Source organism: Carettochelys insculpta, chromosome 1 (assembly GCF_033958435.1).
Source record: "Carettochelys insculpta isolate YL-2023 chromosome 1, ASM3395843v1, whole genome shotgun sequence".
NCBI lineage: Eukaryota > Metazoa > Chordata > Testudines > Carettochelyidae > Carettochelys > Carettochelys insculpta.
The window spans coordinates 213,946,823-213,964,791 of record NC_134137.1 but is presented as its reverse complement, the minus strand read 5'-3'; the positions used below and the strand labels follow the sequence as shown (position 1 = coordinate 213,964,791).

The following is a 17,969-nucleotide window of genomic DNA, read 5'->3' as shown; positions in this document are numbered from 1 at the left end:
ATTTTAAGAAATCCACAGTCATTTCGTTTTGACCGACTTAGATTGTTTTGACATGTGGAAGCATAAGGATCCTTTCAAACATAACAGTATTTTTATCCATTTTGGCCATTTATACAATCACCTGTCTTTTTGTACCTGCCCTCTCAATATTTTAGGCTTACCTTGTAGTTCTGATTTCTTTCCTGACAGAATTTGGTAGAAGATATGATAGTCTCTTTCACCTGGCTGCTGGAAAATCACTCGGGATTTCTCCAGTAAATCTGGTTAGAGAATAAAAAATTCAGTAAGGGAAAGCTTCTTCACTGAAGTGTCAAACAGGAATTTGTGATGATATAGCAAGGAGAACAAATTTCAATGCTTACAAATTTCAATATCAGCAGATGACAGCTTGCCTGTGGTTCCAAAATGGATTCTGATAAATTTACCCTAATTTTGCAAAAGAACATTCTAATTACTGCAAATAAACTGTAAAACAGGCACAACAAATATCAGAATAAAACTCCTACATGACAGTCAGCTGGCTTAGGGCTTTGTTAACTTACTGGTGTGGGGAGAGGGAATTTTCCAACAAGTTATTCCGAATGTACTAAACATTGTGCTTAACTTACCTATATATTATGCTTACCAGTTTCAAAGCCTAAACACACACACACCTTTGTTTAGTCCTTTTTGGTTTGTTATAATGAGCTGGTACACGTATTCCGCTGTCTCTTTTCAAGTTATATGTGGCATTTTTTAAAACTTTTTTTTATTTGATCATTGTTAGAAATACTCTAACCTTGAAACAATCCAAGCACTTCAGTGGAAGAAATGAAAGGTGTTTGATAAACCGAATGAATACAAACATCATTATTTACTACATTACACACTATTGTAAATTTACTACATTACACACTATTACTATATATGTTATCATTAAGGGCAGATGAACAAGGCATTAGAACTAAAGACAACTTACAAAACGTGAAGAGTTGTCATTTCTCAGTGTTTTGGCATTCCCAAAGGCTTCTAAAGCTGGATTTGCTTGGATAATTTGATCTTCCAAGGTACCCTAAAAACCAAAGCATTGAACCACTGTTGTTAAACCATCGGTGCAGAAATACAGGATACAAATTTATCTCAGTATCTGACTTCACTCACAGCTGCAATTAGACCAGTTTCAATAGAGCACAGGAATCGCACTTTCAAGCTCTCCATGTGCTGAAGTCCTTGAACCCTAAAAGCTGTTTCACAGATTTTATGCCTAGTGGCCACTGAGAACAAGTAAACCAATGCTGATTATGAAGTGCTAGTGTACGGGTTTATATGGAAGTTTGTGCTTGTAAGGGAGGCATTGCTGATTAAAGTGAGAAGTACTGACTAATAACAGTACTTTAGTGTTGCGTAAAGGCATTCAAAATTCCTAATGGGTGAGATTTTCAAACTCAACCAGGGGATTTAGAACTCCACAGAACTCTGCCGCCCTTTAATTTAAATTAGCTTATGACTATGTGTTGAAGTGAATTTAATTTGAATAGTCCAAGGCTCAGAGGAACGTGGGGCAGTACAAAATGAACTTACAATAAACAGAGACTGACCACCTGCCTTGGGTGAACTCAATAGCAGTCTTGGACTGAGAACATGAGACAAAATAGTGAAGTCCTCTACTTACCCCAGTCCTAGTGGCTGGTAGCTACCACAGGAGCAATAATAAAGAGAAAAGAAAAAGGAAGACATAATGATTACTACCATGAAGGAGTTTGCAAAAGATAGAAAGAGTAGCAAGGATTAGGGATCTAGTCCGCGTACACCAGGCAAGCTCTGTGGACAGTGGGTGCTCACTGACAGCACTCCCTCTCCCAGCACACACCTTGTCTGGCCTCCCTCCACTTATGTTACTTCCTGCTCCTAACACATCTTGGAATAGGCAAGTGTGGGTTTAACCTTGCTTGTTCCCACAATCTTTGTCCAAACTAGCTGCCCCAAATGGATTCCAATTGGAACAACAGACAAACCAGACCCAGACAGAAGACATAGCATCAGAGAAAAAAGATGAACGGATGCCAGCAGAAGTAGACAAGCTTTAGGAAACTGGATCCTCTGGTATCTGAGCTTCCGGAGCTGTAATATCTATATTGGTCATGAAAGACAATGGAGATACAATGGTACCTCTTTATCAAACTATGGCTGAACCTCCAATTTCAGTCACTAAATTTGTATGAATCACGCACCATCCAACTGAGTCCACCTGTCAAAATCAAGCACCCACCAGGTTGGACTACTGGACACTCAGCCACCTGATAAAAGTTTTGCATGCACAAAATGAGTTCATGCATGGTTTTGTATTTTCATCAGTTACTGACTCATTGGGCCCTGTATATGCAGTACATAAGACTCACTGACTTAATCCATCACAGAAGTATATTTGATTGAGAAGTAAAATGAGGCTGAGCAGCTCCATACCACTGTACAATATTCAGCTGAAAGTCCAGGCAGTGATTATAGCCAGAACGTAACTTACAAAATTGGAATTAAGCAAACGGGTTGAAAATTTTTGTCAAACATTTTTTGACACCACCCACCCTCAAACAACCAATATAACACTTTTCAACAAAACAGAACTTCTGTTAAAAATGTTCTAAGTTTTTGACAACCAAAAGCATTTCTAAAGCCAAAAACCAAAACCAAATCCAAAACATTTGGAAAAGAAGAGAGAGTTTTTGATCAGTTCTAGGATGTAGTAAAGGGCACCATGGCCAATGGTTTCTGAAAAAAAGAAAAAAAAGTACCTTGTGGTGTTTAAAAAAATCTCAAGTGATAGAAGCCTGGGTTTTCTGTCCTGGAAGTGCCCTAACATTGTATTGGACAAGAGTAGTGCTGATTTACAAGGATAAATGCCTCTTATTGAGTCTTCAACACATTTTCCTCAAGCAAGCTGCCTTTTCCTTTGGGATTTCCTGTCCAAGTAGTGATCTTGCCTGCTGCTGCTTAGCCTGTAAGATCTCATGTTATGGTTACAGACTCAAAAGGTAGGTTTCAAAAGGTAGGCAAATCTTGGCAGTCACGAGAACAGCCCCTTGCATACTCACAATCTTTTTACCAGGTTCTCCGAGTGCTGCTACTGTGGCAAAGTACTGAATAACGCGTTTTGTATTCACAGTCTTGCCAGCACCAGATTCTCCACTAAAAGAGATAATAATGACACTACTAAAATGAGCCAGAATCAATCCTTTTACCCACCAACTCTGTCAACTCTTTGTTCTTGACAGATTCGTCTCAGCAGCTTATTGGGGTTTGGACTTTTGTGTGGCAATCAGACCACGGACGGAATAAACAGCAATAGTAATACCTGATTATTTACCTGCCTGGGTTCAGAAATATAATCATAATTTGCAATTAATATGAGTCCATCTGTGTACAATGAGTCCCATTACAAATGTCTCAGCATTTGAGGTAGGTGAATCGTCAGCCAGTAGGAAATGGACTCAGAAAGGCAAAGTTACTCGCTCAGCATTACACAGCGAGTAGCTGAGCTGTGACTAGTATCTGAAACCCTAGGTTCTCCATCCTTTGCTCTAGTCAGTAGACCAAGCTCCCTGCTTTCATTTCCTTTTAAGCTATCTCCCTACATTTGACTGTCGGTTTAACTACATTTTGTGCTGGAGAAAGGTGCCAAATCAGCCACCTCGGGGAAAAGAGGTCTTCTATCTACTCACAGTACAGACAGAGCCAGGGCAACAACAGCACCAACGTCTTCTGTGTGGCCTTTCTAATGTGCTTTGCTTCTGGACTGAAAGGACCTCATATAAGTAATTAGTGAGCAGGTCACAGTCCATTAGGTCCTGAGCTAGCTATGTCACGCTGGCTATGGCAGTCTTCAGATGGCAACAACTTCCAATCAGTAACTCAGATTTCGCAGTGATATGCTAGTGTGACCTGCTCATGTTGCAGGCCACAGAACCTCAAGCAGCCCTAATCTCTGGCCAGGATCGCTGACAAGGAGAAGGTGGCAAAAGGGGCTGCTGCACTGGGTTTGGACATTTAAACTGAGTCTGGACATTTGGGACTCCTGGCCACAGCTACCACGGCAGCAGCCAGAACCACAAGGCCTTTAAATCACCACAGAAGCCCTGAGCACCAGAGAGCGCTGAAGTACTGGATGGGTGCCGCTAGCTTCCAGCCCCACCCATTCTGCTTGAGGCCTCACACCTTCCAAGAGGTCAGAACCACCATCCTCCTTCCCCCCAACCCCGACCTTGCCCAGTGGCCCAGCATTTATGTCTGCAGCTCTGCCTTAGTTATGGAAGTCCTCATATCATAGTATTAAGACATCAAGTTACAGTCAGTTCACCATTAACGCAAGTTTAAACCTGCAAAAAGTCACCCAAGAAGTGCAAGACTGTATTCCCCATTCTCAGGCGCATTGAAACTGGATATTCAGGATGTCAATCACCTGGAAACTGCTCTGCATTCAAGGGTTAATGGAATTTCCTTCCCGCTCTTTCACAGACATTGCATTTCAGGAGGACATTTCTTTTTGAAATAACAGATTCCCAAGACAGACGAAAAAACACTTACGTGATCAGCATAGACTGGTTCTCTCTATCTAAGGAAGAAGAAAGAGGAGAAAGGTAGGTCATTAGAATTATCATATAGACACTAAATGCTCCAGTGCTTTGTGCAATCTAATTAACAGTCAAGTGATGTTCATTTCACCACTTTCCCTGGAAAACTGTCACAATGTAAAAGCAAAAGGGTCCTTCTGTTCCTCTTAAGCATAGCTTTGTTCATTTCCAAGGGGTCCCTCTGCTGGTCTTCTAAACAACTCCTTTCCCTCCTTGATGTTTACACACAGATAGTTCTTTTATGTACATGATTACCATAATGAATCTCAAGTTTTCATTGTAGATTTTTTTTTTAAAAAAAAGAACTTTGGTCCAAATTTATTGTTGTTTTAATTCCGCTGACATCAGTGAATTACACCCCAGTATATGTGGCCCACCCTGACCATAACTGTACCATTAGCTGATAAACCAACTTCCCTTAACAGCCATGTTTATGTCTACATTTCCCAGTTCTCCACCTCCTCCCATTTTCTTCCACTTGTTAGTCCCTTTTTGAGAGCAGGATGAGATTCCTGTATTTTCTAAAATTATGTTAAAAATCTTAGGCTCCAGTAGTTGTTTTTTTTGCATTTCCACCTGTAATAAGATTTCCTCGTAGCAGCTGGCATGTGTACACCACCACTGCCCTCTAATGGAAGGAATCAAACAGATCGAATACTAGATCAAATATCTATTGCATCATTTCTAGTGGATATGAAGTTTAATGCTACTAAGTGGTACAAAGATCTTCCACTAATTCAGAGGGCACTGCATTTGAACTTGGAACTGAGCAGTGCTCAAATTAATTTGATAATATTCCTCTTCTTTGTGTCTGTAATAGGTTACACCATTTTCCCCACCATACAAGTGCATATGCCAATTAAAAAAAAAGCCCCCAGGCAACTATTACTAAATATTAAAACAGCAAGGCATTGTTTCAAACAGTGACAACGATCCATTGGCATGAGAGCAAGAGCTCCATTGTGGTCCATGCTTATAATTAAATGCACATGCCATATCAGAGAAAATGGGTTAATATACAAAGCAACAACACTCCATAATGCTACAGAAGCTTAACGGAAATCTGTCAAAATGCACAGCACCATATAGAATCAAATGCATAGTGACCTCTGAGGCCCTCGTGTCTGAAGGAATCAGCTTTACTAGTTATTCACTGCTGTGGGTAAAATGCACTTAGTAATTACTTTCCCCTAAGGTCTCATATCCCCTTCCTTGAATGCATTCTGTGCCCCGTTCCCCAGTGCCCTGTCCTCCCCCTGCCCCACGCAGTTTGATAACTTCTGGTTTAGACAGCAGCCTCAGTATCTGTACAGGAAGAGCCATAGATTTGTGGCTCTCCTAATTTTTAGCTCTGGTTTGGTTTCCCTCACTTTGTTAAAATCCTCAGCAATGAACTAGTTTGAAAGTGAACCAGCATTCCCTCAGTTACAGAAATATAGCAGCCTTCAGGAAGCAGTCAATAGAGAGACAGCTGCAAGTTATGAGCCCTTACTTCATTCCCAGGAATGGAGTAGTGCCCTATGTTGAAGTAGGGTGCGTATAGACACTCAGCTTCGAAAATGCCTGCTTCAAAGTTGTACTTCAAAGTAAGCAACTTGGAAGTAATTTTTGTGGAGTAGACACAACTGTGGTGTCAAAGCAAAAAATCAGATACTAATTTTAACATAACACATTATGAAAACGTTCATGAATTCAGCATTACCTTTCGTTTTAACTCATTGTTCTCTTCCTCCACCTGTCATTAGATTCACTGATTTCTTTGCACAATGGGATGCTTAAACAAGAATGTAGGTTACTTCCCCCTCCCCAAAGAGAATTTGGAAGCTGCAAGGTTAAATATGTTTATTTCCTATTTAATCAAAAGTTACATGCAGGTATTACCCACTCGGGGTCTCTTATTGTTATTAACATTAACTGTTATTATTATTAATTTATTATTTGAAAAAATGAAAAATCCTGTGGCACCTTATAGACTAACAGATTTATTGGAGCCTAAGCTTTTGTGGGCAAAGACCTGCTTTGTCAGGTTCATCTTTAGAGAATGTTCATCATTAAGGACTGCTACCACAGAGGATATAGGAAGAGATCAAACTAGGTCTAGCAAGCTGTAGTACCCTAGAACCTATTTATTTTCCATCCCTTGATTGGATAAGCTTATTCTTCTTATTAGAAGGCTTGTACAAACTACTGTGGTGTTGTATCTTTGTGAAAGTAGGGTCTATAAACAAGGATCAGTGAATTTTAGGAACTGTGGAACTTTTTTTCCTTCTGGACCCAGATAGACTTTATGTAAGACAATGTGCATGGGGGGAAAAAACTCAAGCTATTTTAAGACATGACTGGGTGCAAAACTTAGAGTTTAATTTTCTTGTCTCGTTCACACAAAGTAATGTATGAACATAGCTAAAGCTTTTCTTTCAGGAGTGTGTGTGTGAATGTATCAGATGTATGCAAGAGATGTCTACCCCCAGAACTATCCTGATGCAGGAACTTGTCCCATCTAAATTCTGGCGGAGGTCCTGCACAGGCAAAGCCAATTTATTTTTTATGTTTGAGTGACTATTCATGGACTTTGAGTGGGGGTGTTAACACAGTTCTATTACAATCTATGGTGAATTAGCCCTCAAAACACTCAGGTAGACAATTATTATTACTCCCATTTTACAGACAGAGAAAGTGAAGTACTAAATCAGTTAGCTAGATAGTCACAGTATCAAGAATAGAACTTGAGGTACATTCCAGTCCCTTGTTCTCAATTCTAACCCCCCACTTTTAGAGTATTTGCATGTTCAGCTCTGGTAGGTTTCACTGTTAAAATTCTACCGAGTTTTAAAGAGTCAGAATCGGTCTCATAGACAAAGTAAAGTAAATTGAAGTTTGAAAAGCAAATAATGCTACTTACTGCGCAGCATGTCATTGTATGCATTATCTGCAATGGAGAAGATGTGAGGAGGAGCCTCTGACCGCCTTTTGCCTTTGTATGCACTAACCACCTCTGGGTTGTACACTGGAAGCCATTTGTAGGGGTTTATAGTCACGCAGAATAAACCTGAATAGGTCTAAAAAGAAACCCAAGTCAGAGAGTAAATGGCCTTTATACCAAGTGAGATTTAAGACAAACCTATCAGTTTTAGTATCAGTCATCCATTAGCTCTTACATAGTGCCTTTGACACAGATTTTTAAAGGTATTTAGGCACTCTTCCCTCAGTCATCTAAGCCAGTTAGGCCTCTTCATGCTAAGTCCCATTATAAAAAATGGCTTGGGCAAGTAGCGTAAGCATCCACTGCAATTTAAAACCTACGATTGACTTGTAACAGTGGACTCAGGCTCACGGGACTGGTTTGTGGGGCTGTTTAGCTGCAGTAAAGATGGGTGGGCTCACGCAGGATCCCGAGGCTGTAACGCCACAAGGTAGGAAGGTCCCAGATTTCAGGATGCAGCCTGAGCTGGAATGTCTGCACTACAATTAAACAGCCCCAGAGCTCAAGCCCAAACCAGCTGGCAAGGGCCAGCCATGGGAGTCTAACAGCAGAACAGCCATATTTCTAGGCATCTAAATCTCACTCCTAGTTACTATCCTTTATCCATTAGTTTCTACAAAAGGGAGAGAGAATAAGCATGAGCTCTGCTTAACATATGATGAACTGAAGAGCACGGAGAGGAGTATCTGATACAGCGATTTGAGTCAGAACTGTATACATCAAACTGAGGACAAAATTTGGCCCGATGAGGTAAGCTACTGATGAAGGTTGTCCTTGGGGTTTTTAGAAATCATATGGAACTTTCTTTTGGGGAGTGATACCAGGGAAGGGTTTAGAGCTAAATCAGACAGACAAAGAGAGAGGCTGCTGAGAGTAAAATAAAAACCCAGTTTCCCTTAAGCTCACTTTCTCTCCCTCTAACAAAAAGCCAAACCCCCAAAACCAATTACATACATTTTAAGTGGTAGCCACTAATGCCTAGGAAATTAGTAATATCTAGGCTTTTTTTTTTGGCGGGGGGGTGGGGGTCTTAATTAGCACTGACAGTGGTATAAAATGAACGGGGTCTCCAGTGTGAGAATGACCAGAAAAAACATACTGTTGTCCACTCTGCTGCCCCGTTCCCACTCCTGAAGACAAAAAAACCAGTGTCTTTGTTTATTTGCTTTTCTCTTTAGCTTCATGTTCAGACACAAAATTGAGCCCCACAGCCCATTTTTTTTTTCAAATGTAGGAGTTACCCCCCGCCCCAAATTGGTGTCAAACAATGTTAGAAGTAAAATACAAAGTAGAGGCAAAGCCATTAGCTCTAAAGCATTTGTGGAATACACTTTATAAGACATGCTTTTATACAAACGACCCTCACATAAATCATCCAGTGGCTATAGCGCCTGTTCAGATTTTGCAGCACAGATGCCTCATTAAGGTGGGTCAACATAGCCATGTCCTCGATCATATCAAACTTCGGGGGGTTCATTGACTGAACATCATCTTCTTTTACAGTTATGGTCTGCAAAGACAGGTAAGTGCAACGCTGTGGGCAACCACTATCATCTTGTCTTTCCATACTCTCCACAGTGTAACATTAAAAAAGCAACAAATGAGCTGACAACACACCTTTAAAGAAAGGCTCATATGTACTAAGGATTCTGGGGTGTGAGGGTGGATTGACCACTGACTTTTTTTTAAACAGGTACAAACCAAGCTTTACTATATTTTAATTTCTTTATAGTCTGATGTCACCCAGAGAGCTGAACTGAGATAGTAGTCCTGTTGCACAAATAGGGTGACAAGCGGTCTGTGCCCCAGGACACAAAAGTGTCAGGGTCAGAGGGGAAACAAACACAGGGAGGGGACGTGGCTTGCCCAAAAGTCACAAAGGAGGTCAGTGGCAGAGACCGGAACAAAACACACATCTCATCAGCCCCAGTACAGCACACTTTGCACCAGTGCTTCTCAAGCTTTTTCTTTTTTTTTCCAATAAAAAATTGTAAGTACCTTCAGACTTCTCTCATGTAATGCCAGTTGAGAAACATGGTTCTAAAATAATCTGAGGTTTCAAAACAAGTGTGATTCAACCTTTCCAGACTACCGTACTCTTTTTAGGAGTCAGATTTGTTTCGCAAACCACCTAGTTATACTTCACTTAAAAACGACTTACATAAGAAAACATGCAAAAATATCATAGAAGACTACTGTTGAAAACTTGCTGGCTTTCTACCATCTTATTATCAAATAAACGAATTGGAATAAAAATACTGTACTTATGTTTCAGCGTAAGGCAGATGAAGCCATAGAAACAAGTCATTGTCTGAAAGAACTTTCAGATCGTACTGACTTTACTAGTGTTTTTTTACATAACCTGTTGTAAAACTAGGCAAATATCTAGATGAGCTGATGTACTCCCTGGAAGACCTCAGTGTGCCCCCAAGGGTACTTGTACCGCTGGCTGAGAAACACTGCTTTACACCACATCACGTCCCTGGCCCATTTTTTTACTCAAACTTTAACTGACTCTTGCAGACCACACATTTCTGATTCTTGTGGACCACAATAGGAGAAAATTCTTCAGCACAACCTGTCCTACATATGCAATTTTATTCACTGTTGTGGGTAACAAGTGTCAGGTAAACACAGGGCAGAGGAACAGGGAAAAAAAGACTGGTGTGGTAAAAATATGAAGTGGTATGATCTTGGAAATCATGAAGTACATTTCAGTTTAATTTTTTTCCCCAAGAGAGGATTGCTTTGTTGCATATTTTGGCTCTTCAATATCAAAAAAAGAGAAAATGTGAAGGAAAAAACCAAAAAATAAAAGAATCACACACACACACACACAGGTTGTGATTATTAAATGATTTGATTCTGTTTCCACTAACCGTCACACATTGATGGACAAATAAAAATATTTCAAACCTTTCCATCCACAGTCTCAACAGTGACTTTGCCACCGCTGTGCTCTTTTATCTCAGCTTCAATATAAGCTTTCTTCTCATCAGGAACCCAACACTTCTTTTTCCCTATGGAATCAGACAGGTAAGGGTTCAGCATATGCATTCAAATGAAAACACATTGCATACTTATGGAGTCATATTGCTGAGATTATTTTCATATGGAACGCATACTGAAACCTTTTATGCCATATCACTCTGTCAAACCAAGTGCTTAACATCCATTAAAAGCAATGGGAGCTGCATGTGTAGATGTGGGGTATAAAGTCCCTTAACATTACTTTTCTGTTTCTCATTTGCCTATTCAATTTTGCCCTTCTATAGAGCCGTTCATCAGAGTCTACAAAACATTTCACTAATGTACACCCTTGGAGACAGTTAGGCATGACCACCAACTTAAAGATGGGGAATCTATGTTAAGTTACTTCTCCAAAAATCACTATCAGAATCAAGAATAGAACCCACATTTCTTGCTTCCCAGCCATGCGTCTTAACCTTACTGTCACATTCTGTTAATTTAAGCATACTATTTGTCATGTAAATCGTTAATAGTAGTAACAATGTGTGTTCAGCTACAAGCATCTCTTTCTTGGACTAGGAGTAACTGGGTTAGCTCCATGTTGTCAAAAAAGTATTATTCTTCACTATGGAATAGTATGAATAATTTACTGATATATACAATAAACCTCTCTCTCCTTTATGTGTTTATATGCTTATGCATTACTCTTCCTCAGGATCCTCTTTGAATGGATTACAAGAAAATAAGTCATGGAAAACAAATCTTAAAAATAGTCTCAGGCTGTGTCTACACTAGCCCCCTCCTTTGAAGTGGGCATGGTAATCAGCCTGACCAGAGAATCCTAATGAAGTGCTGCGAAGAAGATGCAGCACCTCATTAGGCTAATTCTCTCCGCGGCAACTTCAAAGTTGCCACAGGGAGAATTAGCCTAATTAGGTGTCAAGTATCAGAGGGGTAGCCGTGTTAGTCTGGATCTGTAGCAGCAACGAAGGGTCCTGTGGCATCTTATAGACTAACAGAAAAGTTTAGAGCATGAGCTTTCGTGAGTTAACTCACGAAACCTCATGCTCTAAACTTTTCTGTTAGTCTATAAGATGCCACAGGACCCTTCGTTGCTCCTAATTAGGTGCTGCACCTTCACAGCAGCACTTCATTTGAATTCTCCGATCAGGCTGATTACCATACTCCCTTCGAAGAAGGGGGCTAGTGTAGACACAGCATCGGAAGGGTAGCCGTGTTAGTCTGCAGCTTCACAAGTAACAAGCAGTGCTATAGCACCTTAAAGACTAACAAATTTATTTGTTAAGTGATGAGCTTTTGTGTGTAAGACCCACTTGTTCAACTTTGAGCTTTCTAGTCGAAGTTGAAGTGGGTCTTACCCATGAAAGCTCATTACCTAATTAATTTGTTAGTCTTTAAGATGCTACAGGACTGCTCATTTTTTGTAGTAAGGCCCACAGACTAAATTCAAATCTACACTGTTATTAAAAAGTTAAGTCCATGTATGCATACTAGATTTCAGGTGGCTATGTAGGTAATAGATACCTTGTACAGGTAACAAATATAGATGCATTAGTCAGATGCCAGTAATTCTTTTTTAAAATGATAATAGTGTCAGTATGCTACGCTTTTTAACAAATATGAAGAAGGCATCTCCTGAAGAACTTTTAGCTGCAATGTTCCCAAGCTATACATTCAGTTAAGTGGTCAGTTTGCCACATATTTCAGGTTAACAAACCAATAACAGAGGAAAATGTCTTCTGTCTTACCATCAAATGCCACAGTTTGTAATATCATTATCTCCTTATCACTCTTCCTGAGGAACGGTGCAGCCTCCCCGAATTCCGACACACCCATCATCTTGGCAATTTTTTAGAGAGTGCACCCCACAGACAGAAGCAAAGGATCTAGTCTACAAAATAGAAAATACTACTCTTTTACAACAAGCCTGAGAAATACTACTCTTTTACAACAAGCCTGAGAAATGATCCAAAACAGATGAACAAAATAATAGCGCTTAAGCCTATCAAAAGAGCCTGTAATACCAGTGGATACAAATTTCAAATGTGAACTTGACAAGTCAACCAAAGATTATAGGCCATTTTGTCTCCTCGATTAACGTCGCCCCTTGCAAGCTCTTTGAAGTCAACAGAGTAGTAAGTAGCCATAGCTGTGAATCACAATCTCCTCCATGGCAGAATTTGGCTTCAATGATAAACTATCATTTTGCACCAAATGTGAATAGAGGTCAGAGTTGCTGCACGTGAAACTCCTTGAGACTCTGTCACCATAAAGTGCCATTTGAGGGGGAGATTTTCAAAACCACTCACCATTGCCTAATTTCAGTCTTGCTGAAGTCCCTGGGAGCTGGCAGAGCTGTTCTGAAAATTCCATCATGTCACATTTAACTATTTTTTTCTGTTTTATTTTACTCAAGGTGCCATAATTATTCCCTTTTATGCCTGTACAGTTGATTATTACAACAGCCTGACTTCAGAAGATTGAATGATTGTGCCAGGGGCAGATGCTAAAGAGACATTTACAGGAGGCCTAAGATAAGCCTATTTTTATTTATTTTACAGGATTGTTATGAAGCTTAAAAAAATATCCTCCAAGCAGAATCAGTCTCCGGATACATGCCTTACACACAAAAACTGATCACTTTTAAACATATAAAGCAATACAGATTATACAGCTGTCTCCAGAGCTCCCTGTTTTACTGTTTTAGTGCAGTAATCCATCTCTGTCTCCTGAAAGTAGCCTATACTCTTCTAAAAAATCTGAGTCTATCTAGGCTTGACTGCTGACACTTCAGTGTCACTCTTCGGTGACTGAAAAGCCCTTCAGCGATTTAACATCAAGCTCCTCATAACAGTCTGAATTGCTAAGGTCTTTCCTTACTTCCTTTCCTTTTCCTCTCCTGGTGGCAGGAAAAGACCTGGCATAGCACCAAAGGTACAGCTACACTTCAATTAAATATCTGCGTCTGGCCCCCGTCAGATGGCATGAATTTGTGGGGCTCAGGCAGTAAGGCTGTAAAAGTGTTGGGTTTTGGGCTAGAACTGGAGGCAAGACTCTGAGGTCTCATAAACAAGGACAATCTCTGGGGCTGGGCTCCAGCTGAACCCGAAAGCCTACACAGCAATTTTAAAGAACAGCAGCCCAACCCTGTGAGCACATGCCCAGTGACACGGGCCACCCACAGGTATTGAACTGCCATGGGGCCATACCACAAAAGACTTCTGAAACCACAACCTGTCATGTATTGAAACAGAATTAAAACAAGTGTGTGAGCCATGCCGAGTTCAATGTTTGCATATGTGTGTCTGCTTTTGCATCAGCCCATTATATACATATACATAAAAAAACCCCACTTTTGTGCCATTCACATCATATATTTTTACTTACGACAGCCATTACAAGGCCTCTTCCTTAGTTTTTGGGTGCACTATTGAACTACACCCTCTTAGTAAATACAGGGCAAGCACATAAGCTAGGCATTTTATACTAGTGCAACGGCACTGCTAAAATCAGGGAGCACGAACCTGCAAGACCGCTGTGTGCAAAGATCCCATTTACTTTAAGTGGCATTCCATGAATGGAGAGCTTTCAACGTTAGGCCTTTGTATGTCTATATTATGTAAAATCCAGTGCTTTTTTTGTGCCAATACTTGCTGGTATTGAGTACCGGTACCTTGGTATCCCCAGCCATGGGACTGGCTGAGGGTTGAGGGGCGGGAGCTGGCTGAGTACTGGCTCCTCTTTTTATTTTTTTAAACAAAAAAGGGCACTGGTAAAATCTCTTGGGAGTTAACACGACAAAATCATTACAAGGTACAAGAAACTGAAGTTGTTTTTCAGTCCATTGCAACCACAAAGCATATTTTTAAGTTATCATAATCAGCACATACGAGCTTGACCCAAATATTCAGACGTCCGGGAAGCCTAGATTTCAGGCCATTCTAATCAGTACTAAAATAATAATGCTTCACTCTTGTATAGTATCTTTTATCTGAGGGACTTAGAGTACTGCACACATTATCTAAGCCCCACAACACACCTGGGAATTCTGGTGTATCCATAGTCTTAAAAGAGCAACTCATATATAAAAAAAGTTAAGGGAGTCATCCAAGGCCATCAATAAACCAGTAGCATTTCCACAACTAGAAAGCATGAGCACTAGTCTATCAACCCTGCTTTTACTTTAGCCAGTAGACATCACAGACAGGGAAGTCTGATTGCCTTCATTGTTTCTGCAAAACAGAGCATATATTTAATATGGTATCCAATGATTCTCAAAGTACTGAGGTCATGTCAGTCTTTAGAACTCCTTGGCTAGCTGAGCGGCTTGAAAGGTTAAACTGCACAATTCATAACCTGCCTCAGATGTTAGGGAACATGGACAAATGTGATTTGCACATAATAGCTCATCTGTCCACCTTCTGCATAATAGCAAAGAACCTGATGCTTTGGCTCTTCCAAATGAATAAACAAACATTAGAAAGAGGACGCTTCAAGAGCAAGATAGGTTTGTTAGCCTACCATTAAGACAGTATTCTTGGATTACTAATAGAGGGCTGTATATTTACTGTCATCACTACTAAAAACCTTAAGTTGACATCAGCAAAAAAAAAAAACAAAGATAAAAATTTTGACCACAGTTGACTGTACGTAAGTAAAAGAGAAAAGTACCTACCCCGTAAAGCAAAGAAGAAAAGTATCAGGATTCTGCTTGGTGCAGACTTTTTATACACCTTCTCCAAGGTCACTGGTGATAATGATATAAAGGCATCAGTAGTTATCCTTTGTTTCTATATTTGTCTGCCCAGTCCTAGAAGAGACAGCAATGCTGCAGAGTGTACATGGGAGGGTATGATGTGGGAACTGTGGGGGGGGTGTGATATGCTATTGAATTGCTTTCCTACCCACTTCATTCTTGCTGGATGACTTCATGGAATAACACCTATCATTGCCAAACTGCCCGTATTTTAACAAATAGCAAGTGCTACTTTTTTCTGAGAACCTAACTGCTGTAAGCTAAAGAAAGAAATAAGACAATTCAGATATAATTAATTTGGAAAATAAATCCCACAGTTTCTTATACAAAAGATAAGTGATCAAAAGGTGCTTTGGGTTCTATGTGTCTATGACTATGGACCAAACATACACTTTTCAAATAAAGCTAGGAACTGATCCTAGGTCTCCCATACCTTATGCACAAAACAATCATTCCTCTTACTTTCATGGCCTCAATGAATCAAAACTAAACTCAAGGACTGTGGAAATTCCAATTCTGTGCAATGGCAGGACTGTGAAGATGATGAAGAATATAATGTTCCTATATGAAAAAATAACCAGCAAATAGTACTTAAAGCAGGCATTATCCTTTGAAGTGTGGAAATTAGGTGTGGATGTGAAGTTTTAGGCTTCAAACTATAGTCCTGGATCTAGCCTTCTTGTGGCAAACTCAATTCCTGGACAGTGGAAACCACCTAAATAAGTCCAGATATACCTCAGATTTAGCCAATAAATAGCTAAATTAACCTAAATCCATACAAATATTAAGATATCCTAGTTTATTAGTTTCACCAGCATTCCAAAGTTTCTGGGTTTCTTTGGATCCCAGTGTAATCTGAACGTACATTACTAGTGGAATGTGATAGTTGCAAATAATATTAGTTGGCTACAAGACAAATAGTAGAATAGGGCACTGATGAGCGCTGGTCAGAAAACTGAATTCTGAGAGTTAAAAAAGTTAACATCCAAAGTTCTATTCCTAGATATACACTGTGATTATTTTTGTTTGTAATCAGACCAGAATAAAGACTTAAAAATTGAATCTGCTGTTCTTAAGCTGCTGCCTTGATAGAATGGACAAGGACAAGTTACAAAGACAAGGGGATTGCATGAGAAGACAGAAGCTCACTGAATAGATAAACTAATAGAGGAGAAATTGATGGGTATGCTTTGAGAGTGTGACATGATATGCTTAGTGTTCCAGGAAGGAAGGGGCATCACCTCATATAGAGAAAGAGAAGGCAAAAGTTTCAATACTTTGTTTGAGTGAATCCATCTAAGCAAAGTGCATTCGAACACAAAGTTAGCTATGTGTTCCAAGTCCCCTGTAGTTCAGGGTGCTGTGGCAAATGTGTTGTTCACATTTCCACTAAAGCAGGTTCATTTCAGTCCCTTTTTCAAGGCACTGCTCTAAAACTACTGAAAACTTTTCAACAGCAAAACACTGGTAACATGATAATCCACACCAGATGAAGATGGATAAGAAACTTGCTTAAGACCACAACAGAAGTCGATGGCAGAGCTGAATGAACTCAGCTGTTCTTGATTGACTCTTGTACCTGGAACACAACAGCTGTTTATCCACATGTGAAAGTTTTTTTCCGCCCCCTAAGGCTATGCACTTTGTGATTATTGTTTTATATTGGTTCAGAACAAACAAATTTGACTGCTTGGGTTTAGAGCATTTAGATGAATAATGAATGAATAACCCTGTAAAACTTGATTGGACACTCCTGATAATGCAGTGCAAAACATGACTGATTACATGTCTGTTCCAGATTAATGTTTATGCGGATGTTCTTATTCTGCTACTGAAGACTGGAAACGCTATTAGCATTTCACATCACTCATGGCTAGAGGCATAATACAAACGAGTGCTCTCACCATGCTTCCTTTCATACTGTTAGTAACTATATTTCTTAACACAGAATTAAACACTCTCAGATTACATTAAAAACGCCTATCTTTTACAGCCACTGCATTATTTTTGTATCTTCTGTTCTGCACATATGCATCCTCTTTAAACCCATGTTCACACAAAGGGCAGTCAAATGGCTATTTCAACAGCTGATGCCAATGTCATTTCATGATTTGTGTCACTTGTATGTGGCGTAGGTAGCACCTACACAGTTTTTCCTTGAAAATGATGACATGGTTGGCCACTGGACATTTGTTATTCTTGCACTGCCATGCTTCTTTCTTTTTTTATATTGTTGTTTTGCTATCCATTAGACGAGACAACTTGGTTAAGTTAAACAACGACAAACAAGGGCATTAGCCCCTGCAAAACTATATTTAGAAAGGTTAATACAGCTGACTATTTCTTTAACTGTTGATTACATTTGGAAAAGTAGGAAGTTTGATAAAGTGCACTTGTGACTAACCTATTTTAATAATATTACATATTGCAGAAGAATGCAATAACATTTATCTTCTCTAGACCCAGATAGTGTCAACATGGATGCCATGGTTTTATTTAGCGAGGTTGTCATCTGGTTTGTGTAAAAGCCCATTTGTGACACCTGTTTTCTAAAACACAAAATGCATCTTGTCAAGGGCCAGCTGCCTCTTAAAACACGACATGCACAATAAACTGTTCTTGAATAGCATGCCTT

General features: G+C 39.8%; 1 protein-coding gene across 1 annotated transcript in view; it reads right to left on the bottom strand.

Annotated features, from left to right (window-relative positions):
- Positions 1–15,269, bottom strand: part of MYH15 (myosin heavy chain 15) — a 63,341-nt gene extending 48,072 nt beyond the window's left edge. Inside the window, exons 1-11 of the mRNA XM_074998830.1 lie at positions 15,254–15,269; positions 12,327–12,469; positions 10,504–10,607; positions 8,954–9,097; positions 7,507–7,663; positions 4,558–4,585; positions 3,069–3,162; positions 1,652–1,672; positions 959–1,051; positions 363–426; positions 162–260 (exon numbers count right to left, since the gene is read on the bottom strand). Coding sequence (XP_074854931.1) covers positions 162–260; positions 363–426; positions 959–1,051; positions 1,652–1,672; positions 3,069–3,162; positions 4,558–4,585; positions 7,507–7,663; positions 8,954–9,097; positions 10,504–10,607; positions 12,327–12,417 — 895 coding nt within the window. The 5' untranslated portion in view covers positions 12,418–12,469; positions 15,254–15,269. The remainder of the gene's footprint in view (positions 1–161; positions 261–362; positions 427–958; positions 1,052–1,651; positions 1,673–3,068; positions 3,163–4,557; positions 4,586–7,506; positions 7,664–8,953; positions 9,098–10,503; positions 10,608–12,326; positions 12,470–15,253) is intronic.
- Positions 15,270–17,969: the final 2,700 nt, after the last annotated feature.